General features: G+C 45.6%; 1 protein-coding gene across 1 annotated transcript; it reads right to left on the bottom strand.

Moving 5' to 3' along the window:
* Nucleotides 1-7772: 7772 nt before the first annotated feature.
* Nucleotides 7773-15877, bottom strand: LOC135412879 (estradiol 17-beta-dehydrogenase 11-like). The gene is made up of 7 exons (XM_064651822.1): nt 15547-15877; nt 12596-12703; nt 11843-11974; nt 11128-11234; nt 9845-9982; nt 9476-9592; nt 7773-8389 (listed from the first exon to the last, which is right to left on the bottom strand). The coding sequence occupies exons 1-7, from the start codon at nt 15754-15756 to the stop codon at nt 8302-8304; spliced, it is 900 nt and encodes a 299-aa protein (XP_064507892.1). The 5' UTR covers nt 15757-15877; the 3' UTR covers nt 7773-8301.
* Between the last annotated feature and the right edge of the window lie 1692 nt (nt 15878-17569).

The raw sequence follows: 17569 nt of genomic DNA, 5'->3' as shown, positions 1-17569 counted from the left end.
AGAGGGTGTTTGGGCACTGTAACAGTCTCCCCAGGGAAGTGGTCACAGCACCAAGCCTGCTGCTTCAAGAAGTGTTAGGACAACACTCTCAGGCATATATGGGATTCTTGGAGATGTCCTGTGCAGGGCCAAGAGTTGGACTTGATGATCCTTGTGGGTCCCTTCCAAGTCAGAATATTCTGTAATTCTGTAATACAGATCAGAGTGATTCTGCTTCAGATTTTCCAGGAACTGTTCTCCATAAGTTCAGAGAGAGAAGGATGTAATAGGGAGAGGGAAAGGCTATACCAGCTCTTTTCTCCCCACCTGTCCACCAGCTCTGGTCTCTACAGCGTATATATACATGTCTCACGCAGAGAGATACCTACACCCTCTCCAGTGCCAGAATACATTTCCTCATTACACACTTTCCCCCTGGCTTAATTCAGTCTCTTTCTTTGTAGTGCCCCTCTGTGCCTGTGGAGCAATAATGCCAAGTCTTCATCCCACTTTGCTTAAAGCTTGACTTGAGAGCTTGAAAAGAATTGGTCAAGAATGTTTTACAGCCTGATAAAATCAAATAAAGACCTTATTAAAGAAATACATGCCCTGGGAAGCACGGAGGCTTCCTTGCACAAAAGCAAGCACAGCTTGTGAACTGAAAATGCCCTCCACCTCCAGCCCCACAGCTAAATAGCTCATTAGATTTTCCAGTTCCATACTGCAGTGTCGAAAGCTGGACTCACAGTGCATGCCAAGCTCACCCCTACAGATGTGCATAATAATTCTAGGATTTCCTTTTTTCCTGAATCCAACACAATTCTGCTGAAAAGCAGGAAGGTGTTTTATAAATCCGCACTTATCTGAGAATGAATGGCTGGAGGTTTACAATTCCACACAGAATACACATATACTGTGTTTAGGAGGAGATGCACATTTATTTTGGTGTCCTTAAAGGCAAAAATGTCCAACTAAATAACGCTGCTATTGGACCTGACCTGTTTGAGAAAGAGGCAGAAAATTATCCATAAAGAATATGGGAATCATTGTTATTATCTAAAATGTATCTGTATAGTGGGCTTGGGTTAATATTCCACACCCCTGTGCCATTTATTTCATAGAGGTCAGCATGAGCGAATATTCAGTAGCAAACAGCTGAATTGATTATATGGTATGCTTATCAAAACTCTGATCAATCCAGCACATTATAGGGTTTGCACAAATACATCTCAGAAAATTCCTGTTCCGCTGTGTTTTAGTGGCTATTTTTCTGAACACAAAAACCCAAGGAATCCTCCCCAAATCCACCCGTGTGTTCGAAAGCTACTAACCTGTACGTATGTGGCAGAGACGCTGCTGTCCGTGAGCAGTTTCCGAAGGCTGTGATGAGACAAAGTGACCCGTACAGACTTGTATTTTGCAGATTCCTCCTTCCTTTCTATCACAATGCACTCTTTTATTCTCTGTTGGCCTCACAGAGAATGAGTTTCTACATCATATGCCACAATATCCAGCCTGGCAGCAGCTTTAGTTTTCCAGATGGGTTCTCTTCAAGATGAAAGCTTGACACTTAAGAAGTGTCAAGGGAGGAAATCTTACCTGCCAGCTTCCCAAGATGAGTGCTGGGGATGAGGGAAGTTTGTCGCTCTGCTCTGTGGAAAGATAGGAGTCGTCAGTGGGCAGACTGCTATTCCAAATGAGAAACTAATGCCTTTGTGCTCTTATTTCTGACTTTGAGAGTTAGTGATACTGCTTGTAATGTGTTGTGGCTCTCATCCAATACCCCTGGAAACCACCAAAAAGGCTCCCATTGACTTCAGTAATAGTTTGATCAGGCCTTCAACCCACAAAGATGCCATTGTTTAGTTTTGCTGCCATTGGGTTCGTCGGAGTGCTGGCTCCTGCCCTCAGATACTTATATCGACTAAGTCATTGCAAGTAGTGATTCCCGTGGGTGAGGTATAATCTCTAATGACAGAAAGAGGTTACCTTTTCCTGAATGTTGGGAGACTTTAGATTCCTGGTGGTCTATTGTGACTGTTCTAGTCAAAGCTTTTCCTCTGTTTTGTTAGTAAATGTAAAATAACAATTTGAATGGGTTCTCCTAAAGACTTGAGTTTAAAACTATAGTGGCTCATTGGACTAGCAATTGTAGAATCAGAATATGTTTTCTAGAAAATGCAGTTAAAGATTGCACTGGTTGGGTGCAATCTTTTAGGAAGTGGAAATCTGATTAATCTCCCAATGTATTTAATTAAGTTTATTGAGCCATCTCCTTAACTCTGCAACAATAACGTAAGAATACAGAAATGTGTGTACTATGCTGCATGAAACATATGAGTAGTGAAAGGCACCTCAGGCTCCCAAGATTTGGACTGTGTCTGAAGTTAGGCAATTCAAGGTTTTGTAGCAGGACTAATGATCATTTGAAATAATTTACCACAAAAGAATTAAACCTGGGTGGTTGCTAAGCTACTTTGTTGATGAATGTGCTTTAAGAGATTTATGAGGCTTTAATATTTTATCCCCTTGCTGTAAAGGCAATTAATTTAAAAATATTGCTATCCTCTGATTGTAACAATTCTAAAAAAAAAAAAAAAAAAGAGGGCCAATTATGAAAAATTATATAGCTGGATTTTTGGGTGGATGGGTGGATTTGTTGTGGTTTTTTTCACCCATTTCAGAAGGAAAAAAGTTCACCTGATCCAAAAGACAAATCATGACCTGGCAGCTCAGAGACAGGACATAAGCTTGGGTGAAAAGGTTCTTTGGGTGTTGAGTAACCGTGGCTTTGTGTGCTAAGCTCAGCTAAATCAGTGTGTGTCAGATATGCCTACAAGGTGAGACACACAGGAGCATAAACACCCATCTTGAGGAGGCTTTGAATAGAGACTGAATGCCAGGTAGTTTTGTCTTGCCAAGGAGGTGTCATGCACTGAGTAGAGGTTTGCACCATGTCACTTGGCATCATCCAGAGATCCAGGGTTAGCTGAGGAATGAGGAACAACCCCTTTCCCAAACATGTTACTACTGCAGAACAGCACTAACACAGCTGTACCACTGCCAGGCTCCAAGGTAGCAGATAATCGTGGGGCTATCCCTATATGCAAAACATCTCTTTCTCAGTGCCTTTGGTAGCTCAGCACTGCACGGCACAGGCGCTATCTAAAATTGGCTTTAGATTTTTGAGGATCATGCTTTAGGATTTGTCTGCCTGTGATCCATATTATGTTTTTAAGCACTTAATGTGCTTAATGTAACTGTGTACACAGCGTCCCAAGTTTCATGACTTCTGAGGCTGCAGATGTAAAAACAGCGTTGTGTGTGACAGGGCAAAACTGAAACAATCCATGGCTTGAAAAATAACTACCTGAAAAAATCTGTGCTACTGCTTTCTTATCTATAGGCCTGTGGTATGCGTGGACTTAGGTCATCCTGCTAAAGGAGAACACACCTCTGTTTGGCACATTTCTTCCCTTTTTTCTATTCCTTTCTCCTGAGGAGAGAGAGCACTAAGTGCTACCGTGGCTCCTGCCCCTAGGTTGGTAACTGATTAACCATACGTATTTTGGATTAGGAACAAAGTAATCCTTGTGAGTCAGGAATTCTTTATCCGGAGAGTGAACATGTGAACAGTGAGTATAAACTATGTTCATAAAATGTTGCCTTTAAATGGCTGTCACTCACTCATTCCTAATGTCACAACCATTACAACTGACATATATAAAAGGAGTCTCCTTTAGAGAGTATCTGCAGAGTCCTCGTCAGAGATGTTCACTCGAATCTCAAGAGTAACATGGCTGTGTTAGCTGTAACTAACAGCCGCTCTTAATTAGCGTGCTGATGTTTCTTGAAAAACATTTTGATTGTGATGTCTTTGAAAGTGATCAGCTGCCAGCTGTGAAAAGGCTGAGTACACAGAGGGGAAGTAGTTTGCAGGAGAGCAAGTTTACTCCTACTAACACCTGGCTTCTTGGATAAATGTAAGCTTATTCATAGTCTGATAGTGGTTTTGCAGTAAAACTTAGTGGTGAGTTCAAACAAAGCAAAAGACCTACTTGGAAAAGAGAAACCTGCACGGTCAGATACTGGATGCAGAATGAAATAATCTGGAAAGTTGAGGGTACTGACAATTTGAGTCAGATTGGAATTTTGCAGACAGTTTTGCAACACTGTGAACCACCAGTGATCTCAGATGCTTAATTACAGTGGAGCAGTAGAAAAAAACCCCACAAAACCATACAAAAGTTCAGTTTCATTAAACTGCTGGATTCAGGAGGTTCTCTGCATTTGGAAATCGGTGTTCTGAAATGCTGCCTAAAATTGCCTGTATTTTATGCATACTGGCATTACCTGCAAGCATTATAACACCGTGAGTATTGCCCCCATCATGAGGCTGGGGCCTCAGTGCGAGCAGACAGTGGCAGTAAGATGTACAGCCATGATTTTCACTTGTAAGTGGCTTAGGTTTGTGGCAAGAAGCACAGGTTGAGATGATTCTCTTAACATTCTGAGCAGGATTCAAGGACTTTAGAAAAATGCAGCAGAGCCAGTCTTCGAAGAAGTACTCTCAGACTTTGCTGAAGAGAGAGGTCAGGTGGCAGTGCTGTGGGGAGCTTTAATCCATGCCACTGGAAATTCTGTAAGACTAGATGTGGCCGAGATGAGCTGAAGCCACTTAAGTGTGGCTCTTGAAAATTTTATCTATCACAGTGAACACAGTAATTATGATCATTAAATATTGTTGTTAAATGTTGTTCTTCCCCTAATAATGAGTCTCTCGAGTCTCAGACCAGTTAGTGAACATTTGTAGTGGACAAAGGGAAACTATCACAGCTGCTCCTTTGTTTTATTCACTGTTGATTTGGATGGTGTCCTCAAAAGGCTTCTGTGTCCATAAACTTCCACTTCTCTTGCAAAGCATATGGTTTCACCCACGCTGCCTGCCCAGCAGCCCTGTATCTGGGGATGCACTGCCCCCACAATATGCTGGAGTGTTTGCTGCCAGATAGGCTCATGGACCACAACTGCGCCAGGAATCCGGCTAACATTTCAGCAGTATGGATGACTGCAAAACAGTGCATGAGCATGGTGCCTGGCCATATGGCTTCCAAACAGAGCCATAGGGTTTATGATACCAGTAGTTCACCTTCATGCCTCCAGCACTGGGTAACAGAGGCTCTGTCAGCCAGCAGGGTAGTCCCAGCACTGGCATCTGCATGCTGGATGCAGCAGCTCAGGGAGTACATAGTGCACCTGGCACATAAAATCCCTGTGGGCTCCTTACTCTCTTGTGCTTTCTGAAACTGGAACAGTTGGAAGAGCTGGGGAAGGAGCTCCACAGGCCTCTAGCCAACATCGTGGTGCTTTTAGCTGAACTGTTGCTCATCATGTCTGCAGGAGACTGGGTCGGCTTCAGCAGAGCCATTCCAAGCTAGGCACTTCTTCCTTTCCTCTTGGAACTTCATTCTTTGCTTAATTGATACATCAGCATTTGGGCCAGGCCCTAATTGCATGGCTCAGTGGTGCTGTCATTTTCCTGGCACAGCGCTCCAGTCAGTGCTGGCCAAGGCAGAGGAGGCAGGGAGGGTATAGAAGCATTGACTTCAAGAGACACCTCAGCAGGAGGCACAGCATAAGGCCAGAGTCACTAACCTGACTCATAACTCCTAATAACTCCTTAAGCCAGGGTGTGAGGTACCACTCTTCAAATCTGGTGTTTAGCTGCAGGTGAAGCTTGCTCACATAGGCTCCTGCTGGGCACCAGTAACAAACTAGAGTTTGGGATAAGCTTCAGTTTTTTGTTGTGAAAGAAAACTGAGGAGCCTGGGAGGCTTGATGAATCAGTTCTGTCACTGGTGGTCAGGAGATAAAGACTTAACTCCTTGCTGTTTGTCTTTTTCTTTATGCAAAGCAGAAGCCTTGGAAACTCAAGCAACATACAGAAGACCAAGTGGCTCTCTGTTGTGACAGGCCAGCCCTCTCAGCAAGAGCTCAAATAAAAGCAGGACAAAACGAAAAACTTCTTTCAGAGTAGAAAAAGGACATTAAATCGCTGTTCTCAGATTTGGGATTTGGAGGGTCTTGGTTTTAAATACAAACCACGTCTAACATTCTTTAATTTACTTTTAACCTTTTGAGGTTTTTAATTCTCTGAAATTTGCTACCCTTCCTTTCTTTTTCTGTCTTGGGAATTCTCCACTATGAAGCAAAAAATCCAAACCTGGGAACTTGTGCTTTGACACACCCTGTATTGTTACAGGAATGTTCCATGAAAAAAATGGGAACTATTTTTCTTTCATTTAGCACATTTAGCCACTGTTTGTGCTGATGGCAGGCAGCACAAACTTTTACATCTTGCCAACTAAGAGCAGGAGGAGCTGGATGCTGAGTGGTCTCCCTTTTCTGAAGAACCTGTTTACAGGACAATGAGAAATGCTCAGGTGAGCAGGAAGGATTCCAACTGGGCCAAAGGTGGCAGCACATTCAGGCCTCCCTCAGATGGCTGTGAGCCAGCAAGTCCCTGCAGTGGCTGGGAGTTGCACAAGTAGGTGCACAGATAATCTCTGCTCCAAAGGGGTCTTTGACCTGTGTTTCATCAGGTGCTGCTCTCTTGCACCACAGGCTGAAGGCCTTGGAGGGATTAACCTCCTGGTCAAGGTGGGTCCCATCAGATCAGGCCACTGGCTTGTCATGAGGAGCTGAGCGAAGGCTCATCTGGAGCCTTTTCCCATGTACTCTCTTCCCTGGCACCCACCTTTAAGCCCTGGCCTTGGCCCCAGCCCCTGTGTGGGCTGTGCTGGTGGCGTGCCATGCCTGGCCCTGTACCTCACTGATCCTGATGTGACTTCCTGGTGTGACCACGGGACCTGCCTCATCCCTGCAGCCTGGCCTGGTGGTTGGCAGGCTCTGGCTGACCCTTCCACTGTTGCAGCATCTGCTCTGCTGTCTTTACCCAGCAGCAGTGGGGTGGTGTCACGTTGGTGTGATGCCCACCTTGCCCTCAGCACCTGGCGTACCTTCTCCTGCCAAGAGTCCCTACTCCACTGCTCCCCTGCACGTGGAAGGGGCACAGCACAGCTGGGAATTAAAGTCCAAGATTACACAGGGATGTTGTTGCTGCAGCATTTTCTCCAGTAGCAAGGCAGCGTTTCATAGGAGTGGAAAACATAAACCCTCAGCCGGGTGCACACGTTGGAAGACACGGACGGAAAAGAGGTATATGGAGGCGCATGTGTTATCCAGTGCCTGTAGGGGTTTAACTTTGTGCTGTGACATGTTAATTAGTTGAAATGAAGACGTATTCGGGAGTTCTCATGACTGGAGTTCAACTTAAACTCACCTGCTGCATGCAAACGAAGGCTTTCCTGGCTCAGCATAACCTTACTCTTTTCTTTAATAACACGAGTCTGACTCATGAATACTGACACAGACAGACTGCAGAATTTTCATTAGTTGGATTCATTGCCTTGTAATGTAAAGAGGAAAACCGTCCAACTTGGTCTGTGTTCTCACATAACAAATCACATTCTCCTGCATGCATGAAATGCAGGAGAGCACCCAGCAATTTGTAGAGAAATACTGCACTGTTGTCATGGGGAAGTGTTTTAAAGGTGTCTGGGAATTACAGGTGAGCAGTGTGAGAAATGGTACAGGAAAAGGTGTATTACTTGATACCACACCTTAAATGCACCTCTAGGATGTGCTTATGATTTTCACTGCCGAGAGACACTTTGTGTTCTTTGTGTTAAAGAACTGTATTTATTCATATAAAGGCATATTGATGGTGCTCATTCATAATTGATAATCAATGTAATTAAGTATTATATAACATACACACCTATATTGTTTCAGGTACTTGGTACAAAAGTATGTGAAATTCATTGTACATATAAAAGATAAATTGACATGAAACAGGCCACCCACCTGCTGTATAAATTCCTTCTTGCAAGACAGCTTTGCTCAGGGATGTGTCCAGATTAACATATTCTCAAGCAATCTTGGCACTCAAATAGGCAGCTGTGCTGTCCCAAATACAGGCTTTGTGGGAATTCCTGTCTGCCTCAACACTACGAGACAGAGGCAATGTGATGTACACTCAAAGCAGTCCTTTAGACTTTTAGAGCTGCATCTCTGCTTAGCTAACACTCCACATTATGCAGGTGTGTTCCTGCTGCAGGTGTGGGATAAACCCTTCTGTGTGCTTGGAAATGGTGACCTGGAAGCACCTGTCTTTGTTCTGTATCAAACCAGCTGAACTACCCTCAGCACATGTTCTGTTTTCACTCGTGCCACTGCAAAATGAGAATCAATTCTTGGCTTTCACTGAGTGCTTCTCTGCCCAATGATTGCATCAAACTTGACATCAGTCATCTTCTTCAGAACATTCAGGGCACGTTCTGGAAGCACTCTGAAAGAGGTAATAACATGAAATTAAATGTGGGATAAGAAAAACTTAAATGATAGGAAAAAGGGGTACTGCAGGTGAGGGAAGAGTGGTCTGGGAGCAGAATGCACAGACACGGACTAAGTCTTAAACTGGGCATTATTTCCAAAGCATATGTAGCCCTCATCAATCTCCAACTAGTTTTACCTCCAATCCTACTCATCTCCTTTTATGACAATTCTGGGACAGGTATGCACTGGACATGATTTAGGTTGCAATATTGCTGCAGAATCCAGGAACTTTTCATATTGAACATAGACATGTGCATTTTCTTTCTCTTTGCTTTCAAACTGTTACCTGGTTAATCTGGAAATTCTTGAAAGGAAAAAAAAACAAACCTAAACATCTTTACACTTCCTCATAAAAAGAAATTTAGGGTTAGGCCCAAGTTTGCTGGCTTTTGCAAACAATAAATTACTAATAGTTTCATGAGATACTGTAGAAAATAACTGAAAACTAAATTTAGTTGTTCTGATGTTAATTCTAGGTTTGGAACCTGAGCTCTGATGAAAACACCTCCTCAGCAGAGCGGCTACACTGGATATTAAAGATGTGTGAGAGGAAAAATCTTGCTTTACATAGCAGAGCTAAGAATGGAGCCATTTTAAAGCAATTTTCCAGCCTCCGTGGCCTCAATCTTTGGTGTTGATATGAAGAAAGAAACACTGATAAGCAGCAGGTCCTCAGCTCTTTTTGGAACTGCACTGGGAGTGCTGTTTCAGAGAATGTGGTATTTCCAGGAGGGAAATAGCAATCTGTGAAGAAAAACTGTTCTCTTGTTCTCCCTCCCCTTTCTTACTGGCCTGTAGAGCAGTTGAGCTCTCCACTGAGAACAGTTATCTGCAGCAAGTGGATTAGAAGGACCTACGAGAGGGCTCAAAAAAATAACTGTGTATGACATCTGCTGTTGTCACTAGAAAGAACCACTGCATTATTAGTTACCTTGTGATGCGTTCTAAAATAACTGAATCAGATTTTACAAGTTTGAGGGTGGTGCACTCAGCAAGTTATAGTTGATACTTGTTGATACATTTTTTTTTTAATACTTACCTTTCAAGCAGTAAAGCAACACTCTGATTTGATGGAACAAAAACCATTTTCTGGTTGGTCACTATTCCTTCCATCAGAGCCTCTACAACCTCTTCAATCTCCAAAATCTTTCCAAGCCTGCAAAGGAAAGCACACATGTAAGAGCTGTGGTGGTAGAAAGGGGTGGTACAAGGTTCACAAGGATGCTTCACATATGCACAAACTCAAGTAATGCAAATGCAACCATTATGTGGGTTAAAGGACACTTCTTTAGACAATTATACACACTGTTATTATACAGTCAGTTGGAATAGAAGGCCTGAAGCTGGGGATATTATGCAGTGCCCTGGTGCAAAGAAGGAAGGACAGGAATGCAGAGCATTGAGTTACCTTGTACTGGGGTTTTTGACAAATCCAGTGTTTATAAAAACCGGACAAAGGCACGTGGTTTTTATTCCATCCTTTCCCAGGGTAGACAGCTCCTCTGTCAGAGCTTTATGGAATCCAACTGCAGCAAATTTGCTCGAGCTGCAGGAGGGGAAAAAAGCACAAATTAGAAGGCATAAATAGTATTTCTAACTCTCTACAACTGTAAATGGCCTAAACAATCATACAGTACAGGCTGGGAGGCAAACCCCCCCCCCCCAAATAATGTAATCCAGCTGAGAGACAGGGCAGGGACTAATTCTAACTTCCCCTGTGCCAGGATGTAGGGCTGGATTAGATATTGCAGCTTGGGGAGTAATTGTGGAATGCACAGCAGATGTCTCAAAAAAAGTCACCTTGGATTCAAACAGACCAAAGAAATCTTAGAAAACAATAACTAATGTGCATTGATAGACAGATATTCTGATTTATCCATGTGAGAAGATTCGTAGAAGGAATGAATCTCTAAAATTAAAAAGGATAGGCAGTGTAGAAAAGAAGATTAACCCTCTACTGTTTCTTATACCACATGGGAGCATCTTGTAACAGTTGTGTGTGACCTTTGAAATAGAGGAGCATTATGCAAGCAAAACTGAGGAACAACCCGCCACAGAAAAAGGTGTGTGCCTCTAGTTTAAGTCAAGTCCAAAGAAAATAGAAAAGAGAAGACTGCTGCACCTGGAGCTGCTGTTATAGAGGGCTAGATGTGACATAGAATGACAATATGCAATATAACAGGTTTTCTGTGCACCATGATTTTCTTGGCATGTTTCAAGTAGAAAAGCAGTTCTACGTCATGATGGTAGAAGTATTTCTATACACTACAATCACTGCCACAAAGATAAAAAGACCAAAAGCTACTCATTAGGGGCTTTCTTGACAACACTACAACCACTCACAGAATCACTAGTTTCTAAGGAGAAGGGAGGAAGATACCTGTTTTGCTAAGCAAAAGTCTGGATCGGTAAGGGAGAAAAAATAGAAGAATCTCTCATTAGCTGACGTGTCAAACAATTATTCTTTCATACAAGCATTGCTCCTGATTCAGTCAGAGCTAATAATTACACGTTGGGAACTGCCAGCCATCCTCAGGTGCTGGCTGTTGTGCTTTCTTCCTCCTTAGCACAGTCATTTGTCCATATCGTATTCAGTGGGAGGATCATTTCACTTACTTGGTACTTTATGATGTAGAAGATGTGATTAAAAATAAAAAAAAAATTAAGAGAGCCAATTTAAAAATCACTTACCAATAAGCCACCATGAAAGAAGTCACAAAATGACCTGCTGCCGAAGCCACCGTGACAATGTGCCCATAGTTGTTGTTCATCATGGCTGGCAGAAAAGCTCTTGTCGTCTTCAAAGTAAGTCAAGAGGCAAAAATGCAGGGGGCAGGAAGGAAGAGAAGAACAATGTTTTCTTAGGCATATTCAGCACTGACCCTGAATATCAGTCATTAAGAGACCAATGCTTTGTGCTGCACAGCACCTTACAATCTGAGAGCCCCAGGGATACCTGTTCTCTGATCAGCTGGTGCATCTGGCAACCTGCTCTGCAAATGTTTCAGGAAGTCAGCTATAAACAGGATCTCATTTTCACATCTTTCCTCTGCTGCTTGTGAGGTTTCAGGTGTCACCGGCAATGCTGAGAGTGTCTCACCCCCAGCACGTACAATAAAACACCTGTCAACCTGCAGCTTCTGTTCAGCTGCAAACAAATATTGCTTAACAGCTGAAACCCCCCCACTCTGTAAGCCCCAGGACAGCTCTGACAGATGCTGCACATGAGGCTGTCACCAGCCTGCTCAGATCAGCAAGAGGCTCTTCAAGTTTCCCAAGGGTGCCCCTGTGCTGTACACATCCAAAAGACACTTTGGTAATTCACTGGTAATAAGGGTTACTTTAAATAGGTCTCCTCAACAATGCTCCCCAAAAATGTAGGTATGGAGATGGTAGTGGCCCTTACCCACATGTGAGCCAGGATGTTGACTTCAAACATTCTTTCTATCTGGTGGTCCTGAGTTGAGAGCAGGTCGGCAGCTGTGATCACACCAGCATTGTTCACCAGGATGGTCACATCCCCAATTTCCTTTTTCACCTTTCGGAGACAAAACAAAGCCCCAGAAGTGTGTCTCTCATTCATTATATAAAAAAATCCCAAATAAAAAAATGTAAGGCTGCAGAAGATGAGCAATAATTAATTTATTTCTTAACTTTGTCTCCTTTAGGGAGAGGAAGATCACGGTACCTTTCCAGATGTGGCAGAAACTGTGAGGTAATTACCCTGAGATCTGGTTTAGATCTGATTCTTCTCCCTTAAATAATTACTGCCAAAATTTATTGTCTTCCACACACTGCGTGCACACACAGTTTGGACTGTGTAGTCACAGCTGGGACTACGGAGGTACAGACAGTTTTGAGCCAGCTGGACCATAACCTTTACATTAAAATGTTTCATATGTCCTCAGTGCTGCCTGTGTTTCTTCAGAGGCTGGAACTCTCCAGAGCAAACTTGGCAGTGAGGAATGATACCCTGGAGCCTCACTAAAGGGTGTGATCTTGGAAATTCCTCACCACTCCGTGTACAGAGAGCAGCGAGGAGTGGGGAGGTTCCAAGGCCTTGCATGATTTGTGTGCAATGCCTCTTCTCCAGCTGTCCCAGCTTTTCTGGAAATGGAGCATGTTTGGGTGAGCCTCTGCTGTGCCCCTGCTGCCCTACCTTCTCTGCAGCGCTGTAGATCTCCTCCCGTTTGCTGCAGTCCACCACGAAGGTTTCAACAGTGGCCCCCAGACCCTTGCATTCTGCTGCCGTCTCCTCAACGCCGTGCTGGAAGGGGCAGAAAAGAAAGACACTCATGCACAACTGTGCCCTGCTGAAGATGTCTCTTAATTATGTCACTACTGCCAGGCCCCTGAGCAGTTCACAGCCACCCAGGGACAGAGCTGTAGGTGGGATCCTTGGGAAGACAGCTATTCCAGCCTTAAATTTCAGACTTGTGTATACTCACTACCAAAAAGGAAAGAATAGAATCACAGAATGACTTAGGTTAGAAGGGACCTTAAAGATCACCTCATTCCAACCCCCCTGCCATGGGCAGAGACACCTTTCACTAGACGAGGTTGCTCAGAGCTCCATCCAACCTGGTCTCAAACACTTCTAGGAATGGAGCATCCACAACTTCTCTGGGCAACCTGCTCCCATGCCTCACCACCCTCACAGTAAAGAATTTCCTGCTAATATCTTATCTACACCTATTCTCTTTCAGTTTGAAGCCATTCCCCCTTGTCGTGGCACCACATGCTCTTGTAAATCATCTTGCTCCATCCCACCTTTTTCTAGGCTCCCTTTAGGTACTGGAAGGCCACAATTAGGACACTCCAAAGCTGTCTCTTTTCCAGGCTGAACAATCACAATTCTCCTAGCCTTAGGAGTGTGGCAACAAGAGCGAGTTTGCCTTGGTAAGGCACACTTAACTAGGCTGCAGAAAGTGGGCACACAGTGCCTATCACAGCACAGCAGGCAGACACCGTGAATGTAAACAGAGCTCCTCAAACACAGCCTGTCTGGCACCCAAGACATGAGAAGTTTTATGTGTGAGAGGCTTTATGTGTTTCTGTATTCACAGACTGGGTGTGAGAAGAGAGGTGCCCTCCACAGTTGTATTGGGTCTGGCTGAGATGGAGTTCATTTCCCTATAGCAGCCTCACAGTGCTGTGCTTTGCCTTGGTAGCCAGAAGGGTGTTGATAACACACCAGTGGTTTGGCTAGTGCTGAGCAGAGCTGGCACAGCATCAGCACTGTCTGTCCAACATTCCTCTCCCATCAGTAGGCGGGGGGTGGGCGAGATCCTGGGACGGAACACAACGAGGACAGCTGACCCAAACTGACCAAAGGAATATTCCATACCACGTGATGTCAGCTCAGATATAACAGCTAAGAAAAGAGGAAGGGGAGAGTATCCGTTTTTTATGACGTTTGCCTTATGGAGCAACTGCTACGTGTGCTGAAGCCCTGCTTCCCAGGATGTGGGTGGACATCGCTTGCAGATGGGAAGTAGAGAACAAAATACTTCTATTTCTCTTTGCTTGCGCATGCACAAAATTTCGTCTCCGCTTTAGTAAACTGCCTTATCTCAGCCTGCAAGTCATTTTCCATGCTATTTTCTCTGCCCGGTGCAGCTGAAAAGGGGGAGTGGATTGGTGGGCACCTGGCATCCAGCCAAGGTCAAACCTACCACACCAGTGCACAAAGCAGAAGGACATTTCTTATGGAATGGCACTTGACACACACAGAAGAGAAGCTCATCCATCAACCCACTAAGCCAGGGCAGAACTGACTTGGGTGTAGCCTTGTCCCCAGGTGCCAGAAAGCCATGCCAGTGATGGCCTGTGCAGTGAAAGGCCCCAGGTCACAAATAGCCTGGGACAGCTCAGCACTTGAGAGAAGCTGTGCAGGTCCCTGCAGTGGGCAACTGGGCAGCTGCCCTCAGTTCTGGCTGCTGCTTAAGGCTGAGAGCCCCAGGAAGAAGGCCTTGGACTAGGTAGTTGGATCCTCCAGGATCCACCACCTCCTCCGGTATTGTATTTCAGTTCCTCCTTACACCCACCCTTACAGTACATTTCCCAGCACCAAAGCCAGGTGCTGCTCGTGACTTAGTTTATTCCTTAATCCCCAAATTCCATCCAGAGAACATGGACAATGCTCTACTTCGCTGCAGCCCTGTACACACCGGGAGAGCAGTGCTGTGCCTCCTGCCACCCCTCCAATGTCTGGTCTTAGCCATAATGGGCAGCATGAACAGACACTGAAAATGTTCTACAGTACCTTCCCTGTATATACAACCCCTTATCCTCGGCTTGTCTTGGATTTTGTGGGGTTTTCTTTGTTTGTTTGTGGTGGGCTGCATTTTGTTTTTGCAGCTTCAGGACGACAGGATGAACTCCTCTCCTGACCCACTGTGTCAGAAACCTTTCCCACTCTCCGCTCTCCAGCCTCTCATCCTCCCTGTACAGCTGCTTGCACCTACACACACTTGGACTTGATCCCTACTGACTGCCAAGATGCATGTTTGTACCTGTCCGTCCTCCACTTGCCAAGGTCTTTTTGCGTTCCATTCAAATTATCTGAAACACTTTGGGCCGGTATGAACATTCAGCAAGGAGCCATCTACACTTGTAGCTGCCCCAGAGGGCAGCAGGGCTCACACACAGCTCAGCACAGCAATGCTGTTGATATGAAGAAAGAGAAAACACACCTTCCAGCAATGTATGCGAAATGCCTGAGGCCAGAGACACTCAGCGGAGGCAAACCTGCTCCTCTGTGGACGCAGGCTGCTGGTCTCGGCGTGCTCTGCCTGCCAGCCCAGGCAGCGGTTCCAGCCGCAGCTCTCGGAGCACGCACTTCCCTCTCGCAGGGGCTCTGCCAGGCGGTGCCTGCCCCCTCGCTGAGCAGCGCCGAGGAACTGCGGGACCCAGAGCCCTCCATCCTCTGCTGCCAGCGGGGCCAAACCCTCTCCTGGCGCTCAGCGGGCCAGTCAGAGCCGGCCGTGAGCCGACGGCAGCGCAGGGGGAAGGAGCTGCTGTGGATGCAAGCTGGTGATGCCCCTCTTACGTTCCTGAACCCCATCGGGCTCGGAGGTGAAGGAGTGAGGGCACGAGCTGTGCCATTACCTTGCTGATGTCCCAGAGGACCAGCCTGCTCTGGCGCTTGGCGAACTCGAGGGCGGTCGCTCTGCCGACGCCATGGCCAGCACCCGTGATGAGCACAAGCTCTCCGCTGACAGACTTCCTCCTCACGGGGACAAACAGCTTCACGAAAGCCTCCAGGTAGGAGTAGACAAGCGTGCCCAGGAACAGAAAAGTTTCCACAAACAGATTCATTGTTTTTTTCCGAGGGTCGTTTGATGGCCGAACTGAACTTTAATCTCTTTTGACGGGGACCTGGGTTGTTGATTTACCAGCTGCCCGCGCCCCTCTCAGCGCTCACTGCTCGTCCTGTCAGTTCCCGGCAGGATCCACCCCCGCGCCGCCCGTCCCGGGCAGGGGGCGGGAGCCCGGGGGGCTGCTCCGCCCAGCCCCGCACGGAGCTCTCCTTGCCCGGGTGAGTGGTTCTTGTTCTTGTTTGTCGTCTGCAGCAGGTGCAGGAGGGACAGAACTGGTAATAAATTTGCTCATCCAGTTACTGGCAAAAGCATCTTGAAGTTCCCCTCAACTCTGTGTTGTGTGGCTCAAATCCTGCTTTGTGACTCTCCAGTCGCTCAGTTCCATGAGGTCCTTGAGCCGTTTTCTTCATGGTCCTTCCTTCCATTGGGTATCTGTCCGTTGTCAGCAGACTTTGTCTCAATACCTTCCTCTTCCAGATCACTTAAAGAAAGCTGAATGAGACAAGTCCTTTCAACTTGTGAAACTCCATAGGTGAGCTCTTGCCTGGCTTCTCTCTTTTATTCTGTTTTCTAATTAGTGATTCATACTCAGTCCTTTCCTCTTATGCTGTGGCTACTTAGTTTCCTCAAGTCCTTTGGAAAACGGCATTGACTGAGTGAATTGGGTCATCCTTATCTAATTGAGTCGAAATCACACAACTTGCTCGTGTGTAAGGGTGTATTCAGAACCTTAACCTGAACAGGAGTGCTTATGGGGAATAGGACAAAAGTAGTTTCAGGTGGTTTTTCCAGCTCCAACAATGTAACTGCATGATCTTACTTGAAAAGGATTGCTGACCTTACTCCTCTGCTTTTCAGTTAGAAAATTAGATGTATCACAGTCATGTTCATAATTTTATTTAAGCGTATTTTTAGGCTGCTTGGGGAAGAGTGAAGGTTTCATGAATATCTGTCAACTGACCAAAATCAGCCTCCAGTTAAGATTACAGTTCTTGAAAAGTACTGGTTTTGTCCTCGTGGTTTGGATGCATTGTTGCTAACCTTGTCTGTGAGAGACTGAGTCAGCTCCATCAGAGCCATTCCAAGCTAGGCACTTCCTCCCTTCCTCTTGGAACTTCATTCTCTGCTTAATTAATACATCAGCATTTGGGCCCGACCCTAATTGCACGGCTCAGCGGTGCTGTCATTTTCCTGGCACAGGGCTCCAGTCAGTGCCGTGGCCAAAACAGTGAAGGCAGGCAGGGCATAGAACCATTGTCTCTAAGAGACACCTCAGCAGGAGGCAGAGCACAAGGCCAGAGTCACCAGCCTGACTCATAACGAGTCCTAAGCCAGGGTGTGAGATACCGCTCTTCAAATTTGGGACTTGGCTGTAGGTGGCTATATGAAGCTTGCTCACATAGGCTCCTGCTGGGCACCAATAATGACCAGACTATGGGACAAGCTTCTGTTGACTGCTGTGGCCAGAAAGAGAACTGAGAAGCCTGGGAAGCTCGACGAATCAGTTCTGTCACTGGTGTTCAGGAGATGAAGACTTAATTCCTTGCTTTTGCATAAGTTTCTTTATGCCAAGCAGAAGACTTGCAGCCATAGGCGACACAGAGAACAACTGTAGCCACATATGAAGTACTGCACAAGTTGCCCTGCCCAATAATTCCTCTGGGCTCTGAGAGACTAGACTAGATCTGGCAAGATGGGAGTGAACACAGTCTCCCTTTCCTTAGGACCAAGTATGCTGAGAAACAGACTCTGCAGGACAGTGCTGTCTGGATTTCTGTCTTCCAATTTAATGCTGCCATGAGAATCTGAAT

Source organism: Pseudopipra pipra, chromosome 4 (genome assembly GCF_036250125.1).
Source record: "Pseudopipra pipra isolate bDixPip1 chromosome 4, bDixPip1.hap1, whole genome shotgun sequence".
Classification (NCBI taxonomy): domain Eukaryota; kingdom Metazoa; phylum Chordata; class Aves; order Passeriformes; family Pipridae; genus Pseudopipra; species Pseudopipra pipra.
This window is presented reverse-complemented; position numbering and strand designations above follow the sequence as displayed.

Excerpts from the sequence above, each read along its gene's own strand:
- LOC135412879 (XM_064651822.1), bottom strand. The coding sequence starts at position 15,756 with ATGAATCTGTTTGTGGAAACTTTTCTGTTCCTGGGCACGCTTGTCTAC. Across the intron at positions 9,983-11,127 it reads TCTTTCATGGTGGCTTATTG|CTCGAGCAAATTTGCTGCAG; the intron begins GTAAGTGATTTT and ends CCCCTCCTGCAG. Across the intron at positions 9,593-9,844 it reads GTCAAAAACCCCAGTACAAG|GCTTGGAAAGATTTTGGAGA; the intron begins GTAACTCAATGC and ends TTTCCTTTGCAG.